Raw genomic sequence first — 14,923 nt, 5'->3', positions numbered from 1 at the left:
TATGATGCTTATGTTTTCTTTTAACAACCCCATTTCGTTGTGGGGTGTGTGCACATGAGGTCTACAAAAGAATGTCATGATCTTCATAATACTTTGTAATAACATTGGAGGTGAAATCTCCCCCATTATCACTGCGTATTCTCTTGATTCTTCAATTGAATTGGGTTAAAACCATTTTGTAAAAGTTTAACTAAGAATGAACTTGTGTCGAACTTGTTTTTCATCAATTAGACCCATGTGGTTCTAGTATAATCAGCCACTATTGTAAGAAAATATCGAGCTCCATTCATTGAAGGTACCTGATACCCAGCCCATATATTACAATGAATTAAATCAAAACATGAAGTGGTTTTAATATTACTATAAAAAAGGTAACCGAGTTTGTTTAGCTCATACATAGGAATCACAGTTATCAATACTAGCTATGCTACCTATAGAATTAATTTGTTGAAGCTTAGAATTTGAAGTATGACCAAATCTTCTATGCCTAATTTGAGAATTCATAGTGACAGCCATGGCAGTAGCTCCTTTGTCCAACTTCTCCATATGAGAGAGACCATCCCTACATATCCCCATGCCAATCAACTTCCTCGAGTGTAAGTAATGTAAACAACAATAATCGGGAAAGAAGATTAAAAAATAGTTAAGCCCTTTGGTGATTTTGCTAACATATAACAAGTTTCATTTAAAATGAGGAATATATAGAACGTCATTGACATCCAAATTAGAAATAGTTGTGCACTCCCAACACCTTTTACTACAACTTTGTCTCCATTAGGAATTCTAACGGGTACCCCGACGTTGGATTTATTTAGAGATGTTAAGACGGAATCACTACATGAAATATTTTCTATAGCTCCAGTGTCACTACCCAAAGGAGAAGTGAAACGTACCGATTTTACCTTCCATGTTTACTTCTAGTTTTGGTAGATCATTAAGTTGTATTAGGAATCTTTTGGATTGTTTAACGATGAGTTCGGGTATTGGGCTGCTCTCAAGTTCGACTGCATTAGACTTAGGTTTCGCCTTAGGCTTTTTCTTTAAATCATTTGTTGGTCTTCATTGAAAGGTTTAATCTGGGTATCTGATTTTTTTTCAAAACATCCGTTAATATTGTGGTCATTTGTCCCGCGGTGTTTGCACTTTAAACTTTTCTTGTTAACGAGACTTTTTTCCATGTTTGTTTAGGTTCGGATTTCATAGGCTGCAGCTTCAACAACAAATATGTGGGACATGGTAATACTCCTTTGTTGCTCATCTTTTGCAACCATGTGATAAAAGTACAATGGGTCGGTATAGGTTTAATGCTCAGTACTTGAGTTCTAAAAGTTCCAGAATCTTCGTTGAGACCCATCAAGAACTCGTAGACTGTTCTCTCTTCTAGTCCTCGGTGATCCTTTTTCCAACATTACAAGAAAAATTTTCACACGTACACCTAGGCTGCGAGGAGAAGGGTTGAATTTCGTCCCAGATTCCTCTTAGTTTCATGAAATATGCTGACACAAACATGACTTCTTTTCTCGTTGAAGCAAGCTTTTGTTTTCGTATGCCCTAGGTGCACTCTCTTTTTTGAAGCATTTCTCAAGATCTTTCCAGATCTCTCTTGTTGTGCATGCATAATTTACATTATCAAGGATCTCCTTCTCCATAGCAGTGGTCAACCGGGCTTCGATAATCGCATCACTGCATTGCCACACCATCAGAATCGGCGAGTTCTCCGTTAGACGTTCTAAGATGCCATCGATGAAGTCGACCCTATTCTTTGCAAAAGTCTTTGATTTTTCTAGACCAATTTGCATAGTTTCCATCATTTAGTGTTTCGTTGACTTGTAGTACTTGGCGAGGGTAATCGTTTGGGTGAATATAGAATGGTGAGTTGGGGTCATTTTGATGGATTTGTAGATGAACCTGCTTCAGCAACAATAGATCTGGTCATGGTGCTTCAGAGTTTTCAAACAGATCAAGAGACCCACTCTGATACCATAAAGAAAACAAGAAAAGGTTAACATGAAGAATTGTGTTCCTGACTTGGTGTTATTATTGAAGAACCATTGAAAATATACACCAGAATATTGCTTGAATAGTAAGCAAAAATAGAATAAGGAAACTAGATCGAACGAATCCCTGTACCTTTTTTTTGAAACAACAAACGAATTAAGCAGAAGCCTACTCGCAATATTTCAGCGAGCACCCCGAGTTCGAGCTCCTTTACAGGGCAAGCCAAGCCTCCATAGAGATTTCTAGGGAAAAATTCCCCACATGTGGCACCACAAGAGGTAGTTTAAGAGAATTGAACTCCTAATCTTACGCCAGATAAGTAGGGGTGGCAATTGATGACACGATACGACAAAAATACACGACACGAAACGAGATTGGGACGAAACTGAAATTCAAATTCGTCTTCGTGTCACGTGTAAAAAACACGACGTCGTGTCGTGTTTAAAATTCGACACGAAATTGATACAATTTAACATTTGTCAGTTGTGTTTTTCGTGTTTGTCGTGTTATTTCTGATTAAGTATTAATTAACTAACTTAATTGTCATATTATGTCATTTTTGTCGTGTCGTGTTTATTGTTTTTTTAATCACTCCGTTTTTGTATTAGTTAAAAAAACACGACATCATGTCGTGTCGTGTTCGTATTACAAAAAAATTTGTCATGTCGTGTCATATCAGACAAAAACACGACATGATACCTGATTTGCTACTCCTACCCAGATTGGTATAAAATCCGGTGCATCAAACATCACTTGCGAATCCCTACACCTATATAAAATTATTATTAATTGTAATGAATATTAATATTAATAAAGCAAATATAGTACCTGGTATAAAATTGCTTTCGATTTGTATTTCGTAATTTGCAACTTCGATATCCAAATGAATGGAACTAAGATGAGTACTGTTAGTCAATAAAGTTAATGAGCCAATTCTATAATTAAAATCCTTATATGTATGTTCTTTGCCAAAAATTAGTTCAATAGGACTGGAAGTGTTGTACTCTATTTTGATAAATCTTAATCAATCAACGGTAAAAATAAATAAATAAATAAATAAAAACAGTTATATCTGACTTTTGACAATGATTAATTTCTAAAAAGACCTAACAAACTATTATTCATCATTCAACGATCTATACTTTATGTATATTTCTAGACATTATGTTACGAGTGAAGGTTTTTGTTGTTTCTTCAAGTGTTCATATAGAAAATAGAAACTTTCAAGGAACAAACACATTTGTTTTGTTGGTTTCTTGTTTAATAAAAAAATATCATAACATTTTTTTGAGATCTTGCGGCATGTTATAATTACCATTCTTAAAGAACGCACAAGCCATTTTATTATATTTTCCAATTAACAAATTCAATTATTTCATACTACATTCCCATATTGAGCCTTGTATTCCTGCCATAGTTGATCCACAGGCTTTCCTGTCAAGTCTTCAAAATACTTGACGTCAAAAGAAAACCTCATCATCTTGTTAAGCTTTGCGACGAACCCTGGGACAATCCCATCACAATATTCGAGAAAACGGGCCGTGAAATCATATCCCTGGTCCCATGTATCCCCAGATCCCGGTTCTGCAAAACCAGGTGGGTAATAATTCGCTTTTAAAATCGTATAGTCTGCCACCCCTTCTACCAAGCCTACTGGAGCTTGACCCTCACCATTCCATTGAAAAACGTGGGTAATCTCATGGTGCAAAAGGGACGTGTATTCCCATTTCAGGTCCCCTTCATACCCTTCTAGATAAACAGAACTAACATTAATATTATCACCCCAAGTGATTGCTTCGGCTCCTTTGAACTCTACGATGTAAATGCTCATAGTGGGCACAGGCTTTCGGTCAGCAGGATCGCTTTGTTCGAAGATGGTGGTCCATACGTAGTTGTTGATGGTTCTCATTATTTGCTTTGTGTATGGAATTCCGATTTCATTAGTGAAACGGATGCCGCCAGGAGTATTTGAAGCATCGTTAGTTACTTTGTAGTTCACGGCAGATGTTCCACAAAAAGACAATGAAAAGGCGAAGAGGGTACAAAGGAAAAAGTAATAGAGAGCCATGAATAATCTATTTGAGGTTCGGGTAATAAAAACGACACATGCAGCCATCATGTAGATATAGGTATCATGTAGTTGATATTTTTCAATTTTGTCATTATGAAAATTAATTGCATCTCAAATATTTTCTAAATATTTTGGTCGATTTACTGAATCTGAAATTATATACGTTTTTTTATATGGACAATAAATATTTTGATTGACAAATATATGGTAAATAATAAATGGATATGAAAAACCATATATATATATATATATATATATATATATATATATATATATATATATATATATATATATAGAGAGAGAGAGAGAGAGAGAGAGAGAGAGAGAAAAAGGTAAGTTCAATTAAAAAAATAAAAAATGTTGAGAATAAAGGAATCATTCTCAACCAATCATTTATCTAACATGTTCACCATAAAAAAAATGAGGGTGTCCATTTTCATTAAGGGTATCTTTGTAAGTTTGCAACTCTTTTACATAGAACTTACATGTTAGTTGTTATCAGTTTCCAATTTGATGATATCTTTAGCTCGTTTGAATTGGATATGAGGATTTCATTATCAAGATTCTTTTCTTTATAACTCATTAGCAATTATACGTATTCATTCCATTAATCGTGAAGTTTTGCATATGTGTTTCAGTTTTCTTCTTCGTATTTAGTTTCCGATTTGATCAGGTATGTATATCGTATGAATCGGATAGATCGGATTTCATTATCAAGATTATTGCTTTTTATAATTTGTTTGGATTTACGCTTATTATCTTCGTTTTGGAGTTGTTTCATCGGAGTTCATTATGAAGATTATCAAGTTTCGAATATGTATTTGAGTTATTTTATCGGATTTTTGTTAAGTAGTTTGAGATATTTATTTCAAATCGGAGCTGATTTAATTTTTAATTGGATATATCGTTGTAGTGTTTACGCTCTGAACTAAGAGAGATTGCTTAATTACATTATCTGATCGATCTGAATTAAGTTTCTTTCAGATATTTTGTACGTTGAGGTGAGATATATATTCGAAATTAACCAGGTTTTCATCTTTACGACTTTTTTTGTGAGATATATTCGATATTAAAATTGTTTTTTTATTTATACAGATCATTTGGTTTATTACGTCGAATTCTAGTGTTATTGATGGTGATTTGTATTCTTCTATGAGTGTGAGTGAAGAAGAAAATGTTGATAACTCATTTTTTGAAAGTATGTGCTATTGAATTATTTTGTTGTTTTTAATTTTGTTAATTATCAGTTATTGAATTATTTTGTTGTTTTTAGGTGGTGAATCTTGAAGTTCAGTACGTGATGCGCAATATTGTGATGATATAACTGGAGAACATGTCTATAAGCCAGATGTACATGTTCAACTTATTCCATTTAAGGGTTTAATCTTCAAATCATTAAAGTTGGCTATCTAAATGTATTCTGAGTATGTTGAAATTGGTGGTTTTGATGTTAGACTGAGCATACAGTCATGGTTTGATAACAAGATTATAAAGAAGAAACATGTTATATGTAATCGTGGTGGTACACAGAAAAAGAAATCTTGTGACACATTGGGTACAAGTGGTGTTAGGAGGAAAGGAAATTCAAATTCAAGAGCTATTGGTTGTCAAGCAAAGATTATATTTGAATTAGTGTATAGAACTCTAGATTATAAAGTTTTTTCAGTTTGACGAACTTCACAACCATCCACTTAAGAAGAGAAGCGATTTAAAAAAATCGAGGCAAATTTAATATTCAGAAAAAGAGTTTATTGTGTGTGCTTCCACATCAAAAATAGGTTCAAGTATGGCTCATAAGTTGAGGGCAAGTCTAAGAGGTGGGTATGAGTTTGTAAAGCCCAAAGTAGTTGACTATAAAAATTTAAGGAGAGATATCAACAGGGTTATTGGTTATAAAGATGCCCAAATGAAAGTAAACACAATGAATAACCGTCGAGCTCTCTATCCAAATTACTCATTTGAGTTTAATTGTCAAGATGATTTTAGGACTGTATGTTTTGGGCTGATGAAGAAGGCATATTATGCTGAATTTGGTGATGTTATGTCGTTTGATGCAACTTTCCGAACAAACAAGTAAGTTATTCTATCTACTTTTTTTATACCTTATTCATATATTAATATTTTTATATTCACTTATGAATACATCAAAAATTGAATTTAATGAACATTTTTTCGTGTGTTAGGTATCGAATGGTTTTTGTTCCATTTACTGCTATTGACCATCGTAAAAAATCAGTTACTGTTGGACCGGGGTTGCTAAGCAATGAAAGAATTAAGTCTTACTCTTGGTTGCTTAAAGCATTTCTTAAAACTCATGGGAAAAAACCAACACTTGTTTTAACTGATCAAGATGTTGCAATAAAGCAAGCTGTTGAGAATGTGTTTCATAATTCAAAGCACCGATTATGTATGTGGCATATAATGAAAAGGTTGAAAAAAAGGTATTATTTTAATATATTTCAAATATATTACTTATTAGTATATTCATTTATGAATATTTATTGTTACTTTACTTATTATTATTTATTCATTTATGAATATTTTTGTTTTAATACAGATATCATATGATTTATTTACGAACACATACTTTAGAAGAAGGTTTTTGAAGCTTGTTTGGGACATTAATATGAAACCTGATGTTTTTGAGGTGAAGTGGGGTTTGTTTATGAAGGAATTCAATCTTGAAGACACAAGATGGTTTAAAGACATGTTTACAATACGTGATTCATGGATACCTGGATATTTTAGTGATATTCCAATGTGTAGTTTAATGAAGACTACGTCGAGGTCAGAGGGTATGAATTCATTCTTTAATACATACTCAGAAAGTGGGAACTTAGTTTTGAATTTCATGATGAATTAGGATAATGCCATTCAAAAGCAAAGGAATACTCAACGTGAGCTTGATAAGGCATCAAAGAAAGTATCATTTATAATGCAAACACCTCGAGAAATAGAACTGCAAGCATCAAAGGTTTAACAAGTACATTATTTTTTGAGGTGCAAAAAGAAATATATAAAGCATGTTTTTTTCTATACATGTCACGCCCCGAAAACCAAGGTGGAAACATTTCTGGGGCGGACTCCATGTTGAGTATCAAATCCAATGCACATAGTAAGCAAAGTAAACAACCATTACATTACATATGAAAATTTACATTTGTTCAAAAGTAAAGTTGTACAAGTGTGATACATATGTATATATATGAACAAAAACAAGACGTGTCTTCAACACACTCCGTCTTCAACAAAAGGATCATCGGGTACCTGTCTAATGCGGACCTGAGAATACAAGCATTTTAAAAATCAGCATAAAGTTGGTGAGTTCATAAGCGATTTTGTTTTCTGAAAATGTACGAGTTTCCTTTTGATTTCTGAAAATGTTACGACCCAATAAAATCCCATATTTTCTTATATGTAAGTTTAGTTATCTGTTATGTTATACGGTTCTGGTTATGTTCAATTGTTATCCCAGGAAAATCCCATATTTTCCTAAAAGTTGGCTACCGATCTGAAATGTAATGTGAAAGATGTATACTGAAAACCTGGTTATCCTTGTGAAGCGTATGTTAGTTTACCAACCCGAAATGTAATGTAAAAGATGTATACTGAAATGTATTAGTTTTAAACACATATATAAAACTAATAAAAACAAAGTAAACTAATTACTAAACCCATTATTACAAAAAAGTAAATCTCTATTATCCAAATTGCGAGTTCCATAACCATACAATAGACTAGATATGGCAATATGTAGTCCACATCCTTATGACTTTCGTCACCCTTGAACCTTTCGGTTCGGCTATAGCTAGCAGCCAGGTGTGGGGTAGTCAGCCCCGTATAGATCTATACACTCAAGTCACGCTCCCTATCTAAGAGATTTTGGTTATGGGGGCGGTCCTTCACTCGCATATCTCTGTGGAGTGTTCTCCAAGGACGTGTCTCCAATTTATAAGAATAACAAATTTACTAGTAATAATACTGAAAGATCAAATGGCTATCCTCCACTCGCGTATCTCTGTGGAGTGTTCTCCAAGGACAATGTTCTAAGTTCAAAGTTTATGCTTTTAACTAATATAATTTGGGAAAACATTTGTGAAAATATAAATACAACAATTTATACTATTTTTCACAAATAATATGATAATGTATTTTGTAGGTTCAAACGGTTGTTTGTTATGACTGTCGGTGTTAAAAGCATATAATATGAAACACAACACATATAAAACAAGTTTTGAGTACAAGTATTACTTGTACTTTGCTTGTATTCCCCCCTGAAAACAGTGAAAACATTGAAAATGGGTAGGGGTATGAACTCACCAGACGAGAAAACGTGTCGGTTTGGATGTTATGTGTCGGTTCGGGGCTTGATAACGCGCGAGGTTCCTATGTAATATGAAATGATACACAATTGTATCTAATTAGACTTTGAACCACTAATTAGATATGAATATACACTTTCAGATGTGAAAACACTTCAATACAGGTCTTCGGAGTGACCCGGGTGACATCTATGGATGTGTAGGACCTAGATATGGAGTTTACTCTTCAAAAGAAAACTCTTTGAGGCATTTACAGTCCATTGACCATATCCCCATGAGTTTATGGCTGTAAACTCATGGGTGGTGTGTTATTGTATGCCAAAAAGGTTTACAATGCACACGGGAAAGTTCTAGGGTTGATTCCATGGCTTAGGAAGTGATCAGGACTTGAAATGGCCTTGGAAATGGAGTTTACGGTCTATGAAGATGTTCTTGGGGAGTTTACTACCTTAAACACATGAGTTTACAACCGTAAAATCATGTTTGTTCATGATTCATGGGTGTTGGTGTTTGTAGGTTAATCACATGTGATTCTAGTCCAACATACAAGCCTTTCAAGGTGATAAGGGCACTTAAACACCCATTTGAAGAGTTTAAGGTCTAAAGAGATGAGTTTACGGTCTAAGAATGTTCTTGGACCGTAAAATCTAGTTTGTCTCATTTATGAATGTATTGGTGCATTTCCTGAAGGGTTATAAGGTTATATGCACTCATGGAAGTTCATTGAAGGTGTTTAGGGGCAAACTAACACCCAAAAAGGTGTTTAAGGTCTAAGATTGAGGGTTTACAGTCCAAGCATGTTCTTGGACCTTAAACTCATGTTTGGTCCCTTCTTGTATGATTCGGTGCTTCAAATGATGAAGTAGAAGGTCCTAGACACGTTTGGAAGCTTGTGGTGGTGTTTAAGGGCATTTTTAACACCTTAAAAGGAATTTATGGCTCATGCATGGGGGTTTACGGTCCAAGAATGTTCTTGGGCCATAAACTCATGTTCATACCTCAAATGTCATGATTTTGGGGTCCTTAGTCCATGCATGCAAGTTTCTAAGTCGAATCTAAGCCCTAGAAGTGTTTTGGAGGGGTTTTGAGGCTTCAAAACCCTCATTACATGTGTTCATGGCCTAAGGAGGTTCCAAGACCGTAAACACTTGTTTATGGTCCCATTCCTCATATAAATCACGAATTTGAAGGCCAAAGGTATTAAACTAGGAGCTAGGATAGTTACCTTCATGATTTGAAGCTTGTTTTGGATGATTTTGGCTAAGTTTCGGATTTTAGATAGAGAGTAGTGAGAGAAAGTGTTTAGAGAGAGAGAAAAAGCTTCAAAATGATGTCACTCAATCCCTTATATAGGGTTTGAGTTTGTGGCCCAGTGGGATTCTACCCGATACCGACGTTATGCGATGCTTTTGGTCGCACCCGATAAAATTGCCATATTTACGACTTAAATAAAACTAAATATTTTCTAAATGAAATAGAAAATATTTTAATGTTTTAAAATGTATTCCAACACTTTTAAAATATTAATAGAAGTCGCAATAATTTATTTAAAACAAAGTTAACGGAAAATTTTGGAACTTAACGGCTTTATTAATGAAAACGAGTTACAAATAATGGAACGAACTTCAGGTTGTCACAATACATACTCATATGTTGGTATTGAAGATGGTTGGGAAGTTTACATTGCGCAGCACAACAACAGTATAACCGAATTTAAAAATGAATTTAAGGTAATTTTATTAGGTTTTTATGAAAAATGCAATAATATTCATATAAGAATTTGAGAATATTCATATATGAATATGAGAATATTCATATATTAATATGAATATTCATATATGAATATATGAGTGTTGATATGAGTATTCTTATATGAATGTAAATGTGTAAATTTTGTTTTTGTATCAGGTTGGAATAAAAGCTGAAGAGAAAGAAATAAATTGTAGTTGTGAACATTTTAAAACTATGGGTGTTTTATGCAGACATGCTTTTACAATAATGATGAGATGTGGTGTTAAAGAAATTCCTGAAATGTATATTTTGAAAAGATGGAGAAAGGATGTGATATCAAGAAATTATCATTTTAGTTCTCTTCAATCCGATTCAGGTGATTGTGAGAATGTAAAGCTAATCAATGATTCATATTATAGTTTTCAATCATGTTTGGATATTATAAGAGATGACAAAAGGAGATTGGGTTTGTTTGCTGAGAAACAACAAATGTTGTTGAAGGAATTCGAGAGTGGTTATATTTCTCCTGGATTGAAAAGCAAGACAGATGGTGAAGTTGTATGCAAGCTTTTAGGTGTTACTATTCCTATTCCAAAACAGATTAATATTCATGTTCTTGAAGTTCAAAGCAATAAAGGTTCTGGAATCAAGAAAAGAATTCCAAGTGCAGGTGAAGTAGCATATGAAAATTCTAAAAAAAGAACATAGAATGTGTTCAAGACGTGGAAAACGAGTTCCACACAATTTACATACTTGTCCAGAAAGAGTTGGAGCCGCTAAATCAGCAAAAGACAGTTAGGGATTTTCTTTTAGTTTTTTTTTTTTTTTTTATGTTTTTTGGTTTTATTCATTTATGAATATATGCAGATAAAAACAATAAACAATAATATTCATGTATGAATAATACACATTTATATTCATATGGTAAATTGATATGTTGATATTTGTTTTTTAAATTACTATAAAATAAGTTATATTGATACGGTAAATTATTCATAAATGAATACAAATATGTGAAATTTGTTATACTTCATATCTATGTGTAAGATGAAAGGGACCATGCACTCACTTGATAAGGTGATGACTCGGTACTCGGACAGCACTTCGTTACTGTTAAAACAATTTCCCTCGGACAAAACCTAGTATCATTACCAATAGAGTTTAGTCTAACGTTAACTGCGACTAATTAATAGTCTATATATTATTACGATTATATAAGCTTTAAGAAACACTATTGTATAACTCATAATAATAGCCCAAATACTCATTATAAGTTCCTAATAACGTTACTATATTAAAACATAAGCTATACTAAAGATAGGGTAGGTATAGCTTACTTACAGCGGGTCTTTCTCAAAACCGAGCTCCGCTGTAGCAACGTTCTCGAGCCGAAAGGCTCTTCTTCTCGGATCCGTCGAGCGCTCCGGGGCTTCCGCCTCGTGCTAGGGAGTTACCCTAGGCTTTAGGAGGGTTTTGGGGCTTAGAGAGATGTTCTAGAGAGAGAAAGAAGTGGGTAAAGGTGTGAGGAAAAGAGGAAGCCTCGAGCCTCTATTTATAGGCCTCCAGGAGCGTCACCACGTCGTGGTGTTGCGTAGGCTCCAAGTTTTCACCTGGTGCTGACACGTGGCATTGCACACAGGGTGGAAATCAGCCGATTTTCAAAAATTTATAACTCTAGCATACGAACTCCGTTTTCGACATTCTTTATATCCACGCGTAGGTAAAAAAAAGATCTACAACTCGCATTTAGACTCCATTGGCCAATTCTCCACCGATCGTAAATTTAACAGTAGGAGGAGATTATAATGTTAAATGTCCGCGTAAAATTCATAACTTCTATATACGGACTCCGTTTTCGTCTATGTTTTTACCGTTGAGTTCCTATTAATGAGATCTTCAACTCTCATTAAGGCTGCATAAGCCAAAAACCGCTCGAACTAAAATTCGAGTTTCGGGCTTTACACTGCTAAGCCGAATCTTAGAAAAATCATAACTTCCTAATATGAAGTCAGATTTGGGCGTTCTTTTTATGGATGTTCTCGGTTTAATGTATACTACAACTTTGGTTTATATCACTAAGGCTAAAAAGTCCTACATCGTAAATTCACTATTTACGTCTCCTGGTGTTGTACCGGTTTTGCCATAAAACTTCGACGGGCCATAACTTCTTTGTTATAACTTGGATTTCGGCGTTCTTTATATGTACGGAACGCTTGAGACATATTATACAACTTGGTTAAGATTATTTATTCAAAATAATCTTTTGTCGAAAAGTCATTTTCGACCTCTATTATCTCTAAATTGACTAGCCCAGATCTACGGGCGTTACATGATTCAACTTGAGAATCAGAGTATATAGCGGCAAGCGAGGCAGCAAAGGAGGCAATATGGCTGAAGAACTGCATTGGAGATCTTGGAGTTGTACCAGCTATGAAGGAGCCTATGGAAATCTTCTGTGATAGTGAAAGTGCAGTTGCCTTATTGAAGGAACCAAGGGATCACAGGAGATCCAGAAACATTGACAGAAAATACCATTTTATCAGACATCGAATAGAAGAAGTACTCCTCGTGGCAAAGAGGGTATCATCGGGTGAGAACCCGGCAGATCCCCTCACGAAGGGACTGGGAAGGGTTAAGCATCTCCAGCATGCAAGGAGGAAAGGGCTGAAGGATGATATTAGTTTTAGTAGTTAGATAACTCTGAAATTTGTAAAGTGTAATTGAAATTTGATGATGAATACAAGTTGTGTTTATTTAGGAGTAAAGTGTTGTTATCTTTTGTCAATCGTTTACTATTATTTCTTTTGCATGTTTTGACTTCTAGAATATTTATGTTGTTTTTTACATATTATTCAAAGTATCCACAGTCGGTCATATGTCGGAATTAGATATGAATTAAGACTGTCATGAGTTGGTTGTAAAGGTCTAAGATGTTGGACATGGCCTAAACACTCATGTGTGCTCATAAGTTCTGAGTATTGGATTCAACCCACGCTTGCTCGTATCACTTCATGAAATTTATCTCGAGTGATCGCGAGACGGTAACATCATATAAGTCTTCAAACCTAGAGACATGACTTGTTGCCTATGAGTTGGTTATGCATTGATCGTACGAAACCGCATTGGTAACTCGATGTTATAAAACGTATCTTTGTGTGTAATTTAACAAGTAGTAGAACAAGCATATGAGTCGAAGTTTATCTGTTCCATCTTGGATTAGAAGCAATATCTGGGCCCCTCGATGATTTTGTTTTGACCTATGTACCGGGCCTGGTCAGAACTAAATTGATGTGTTCAATTAATTTCTATGTTAGACAAATCGGAAGTCAGGAAACAAACTGTTGGACAATAAGTAAGACATTGTTCCATGTATTTGTCTGACTGATATCTGGAACAGGGGATTATATGATCACTTATCTTAAATGGCCCATCATCATCTTCTCTGTTCCGAGAGACCTTGAAAAGAGCTATGATTGCTGGTCGGTTCCTGAAGTCATACTCGCAGTTATAGTTATTAGACTTATCCAAGTGGGAGACTATTGGATAAGGTGTCTAAGTCCATAACTATATCTGGTATGTACTTGACCCGACTCGGAATGGTCTATTTGGCTTGCATGGCATCATGCATTTGGATAAACTAAATGAGAGAAATAACACTTGTGGTTTATTAATATATTATAAGTTCTAATATATTAATAGTAGTATTTAATTACTATTGATCAAAGATTAATTTCGAATTAATTAAGTGATCAAAAGATAACTAATTAAATATATGGGTTGATTATGTAAATCATCCATAACTTGTATAGTGCGCTAAAAGGCTCTATGGATTATCAAGTTGGGTAAAACCCATAAGATGCTCCATGGATACTCCATGGGAGTTACAAACCCATGGGTCATGGAAATGAAGAGTCATCTCACATTAGGGTTTACATGGTGTAACCCTAGATGTGACACACTATAGAAAGGACATCATAATCACCAAAATCGGCTACACACTGAGAACAAGAGAGGGCTAGGCCGATTTTTATAAGTGTTATACATTCTCAAAGTTATTCCAAAGCATTTGGTGTTGTATGAAGCATTTGAGGCATCACACTTGAGGTGCTAGGCTCTCAAGATTTTCAAGGAGTCAAATCAACTACAAGGTATGTAATTCTAGCCATCTTTTAGATTAAAAGTTCCCCATGTATGCTAGATAGGATTATGAACCTTGGAAATCATATTTTGCATGTATTTTAGATAAACATAGATATAAGGTTTTCTAGGGTTGCATGTACACTTAGGAGTGTTAGAATTTTCAAAACCCATCACAAATATGAAGGAAGAGATCACCACTTACGTGGGCAAGTGTCTTACTTACGCCAAGGTGAAAGTGGAGTACCAAAAGCCCTTAGGACTATTACAACAACCAGTGATACCCAAGTGGAAATGGGAAAGGATTACTATGGAGTTCGTGATCAAATTACCTAAGATGACAAAAGGGTTGCATGCTATTTGGGTATTTGTCGATAGGTTAACTAAATCCGCTCATTTCATGCCAATCAAATAATCATACAAGATGGAAAGATTAACACGAATTTATATAAAAGAGATCATAAGACTTCACGGGGTTCCAGTTTCTATTATCTCGGATTGAGATAGTAGATTTACTTCACGATTTTGGCAGTCGCTCCAGAAGGCTATGGAAACATAGCTAGATATGAGCACTGCTTACCACCCTCAAACCGATGGCCAAAGCGAACGAACCATCCAAAAACTTGAATACATGCTTCGAGCCTGTGTGATTGATTTCGGCAAG

General features: G+C 34.7%; 2 protein-coding genes across 2 annotated transcripts; one reads left to right on the top strand and one right to left on the bottom strand.

Annotated features, from left to right (window-relative positions):
• Positions 1 to 3,373: 3,373 nt before the first annotated feature.
• On the bottom strand, positions 3,374 to 4,066 carry LOC111903369 (uncharacterized). The gene has a single exon (XM_023899145.1). It carries the CDS (start codon positions 4,064 to 4,066, stop codon positions 3,374 to 3,376), a length of 693 nt encoding a protein of 230 aa, XP_023754913.1.
• Positions 4,067 to 5,855: 1,789 nt separating this feature from the next.
• On the top strand, positions 5,856 to 10,830 carry LOC111903368 (protein FAR-RED ELONGATED HYPOCOTYL 3-like). Its single transcript, XM_023899144.1, has 5 exons — positions 5,856 to 6,142; positions 6,253 to 6,448; positions 6,627 to 6,864; positions 10,021 to 10,121; positions 10,300 to 10,830. Exons 1-5 carry the CDS (start codon positions 5,856 to 5,858, stop codon positions 10,828 to 10,830), a joined length of 1,353 nt encoding a protein of 450 aa, XP_023754912.1.
• The last annotated feature ends 4,093 nt before the right edge of the window (positions 10,831 to 14,923 follow it).

The sequence above is a fragment of the Lactuca sativa genome, chromosome 6 (assembly GCF_002870075.4).
Source record: "Lactuca sativa cultivar Salinas chromosome 6, Lsat_Salinas_v11, whole genome shotgun sequence".
Classification (NCBI taxonomy): domain Eukaryota; kingdom Viridiplantae; phylum Streptophyta; class Magnoliopsida; order Asterales; family Asteraceae; genus Lactuca; species Lactuca sativa.
Note: the sequence above shows the minus strand (reverse complement) of the source record. Positions and strands in the feature narration are given on the sequence as shown.

Excerpts from the sequence above, each read along its gene's own strand:
- LOC111903368 (XM_023899144.1), top strand. The coding sequence starts at position 5,856 with ATGGCTCATAAGTTGAGGGCAAGTCTAAGAGGTGGGTATGAGTTTGTA. Across the intron at positions 6,143-6,252 it reads GCAACTTTCCGAACAAACAA|GTATCGAATGGTTTTTGTTC; the intron begins GTAAGTTATTCT and ends TTCGTGTGTTAG. Across the intron at positions 10,122-10,299 it reads AATTTAAAAATGAATTTAAG|GTTGGAATAAAAGCTGAAGA; the intron begins GTAATTTTATTA and ends TTTTTGTATCAG.
- LOC111903369 (XM_023899145.1), bottom strand. The coding sequence starts at position 4,066 with ATGGCTCTCTATTACTTTTTCCTTTGTACCCTCTTCGCCTTTTCATTG.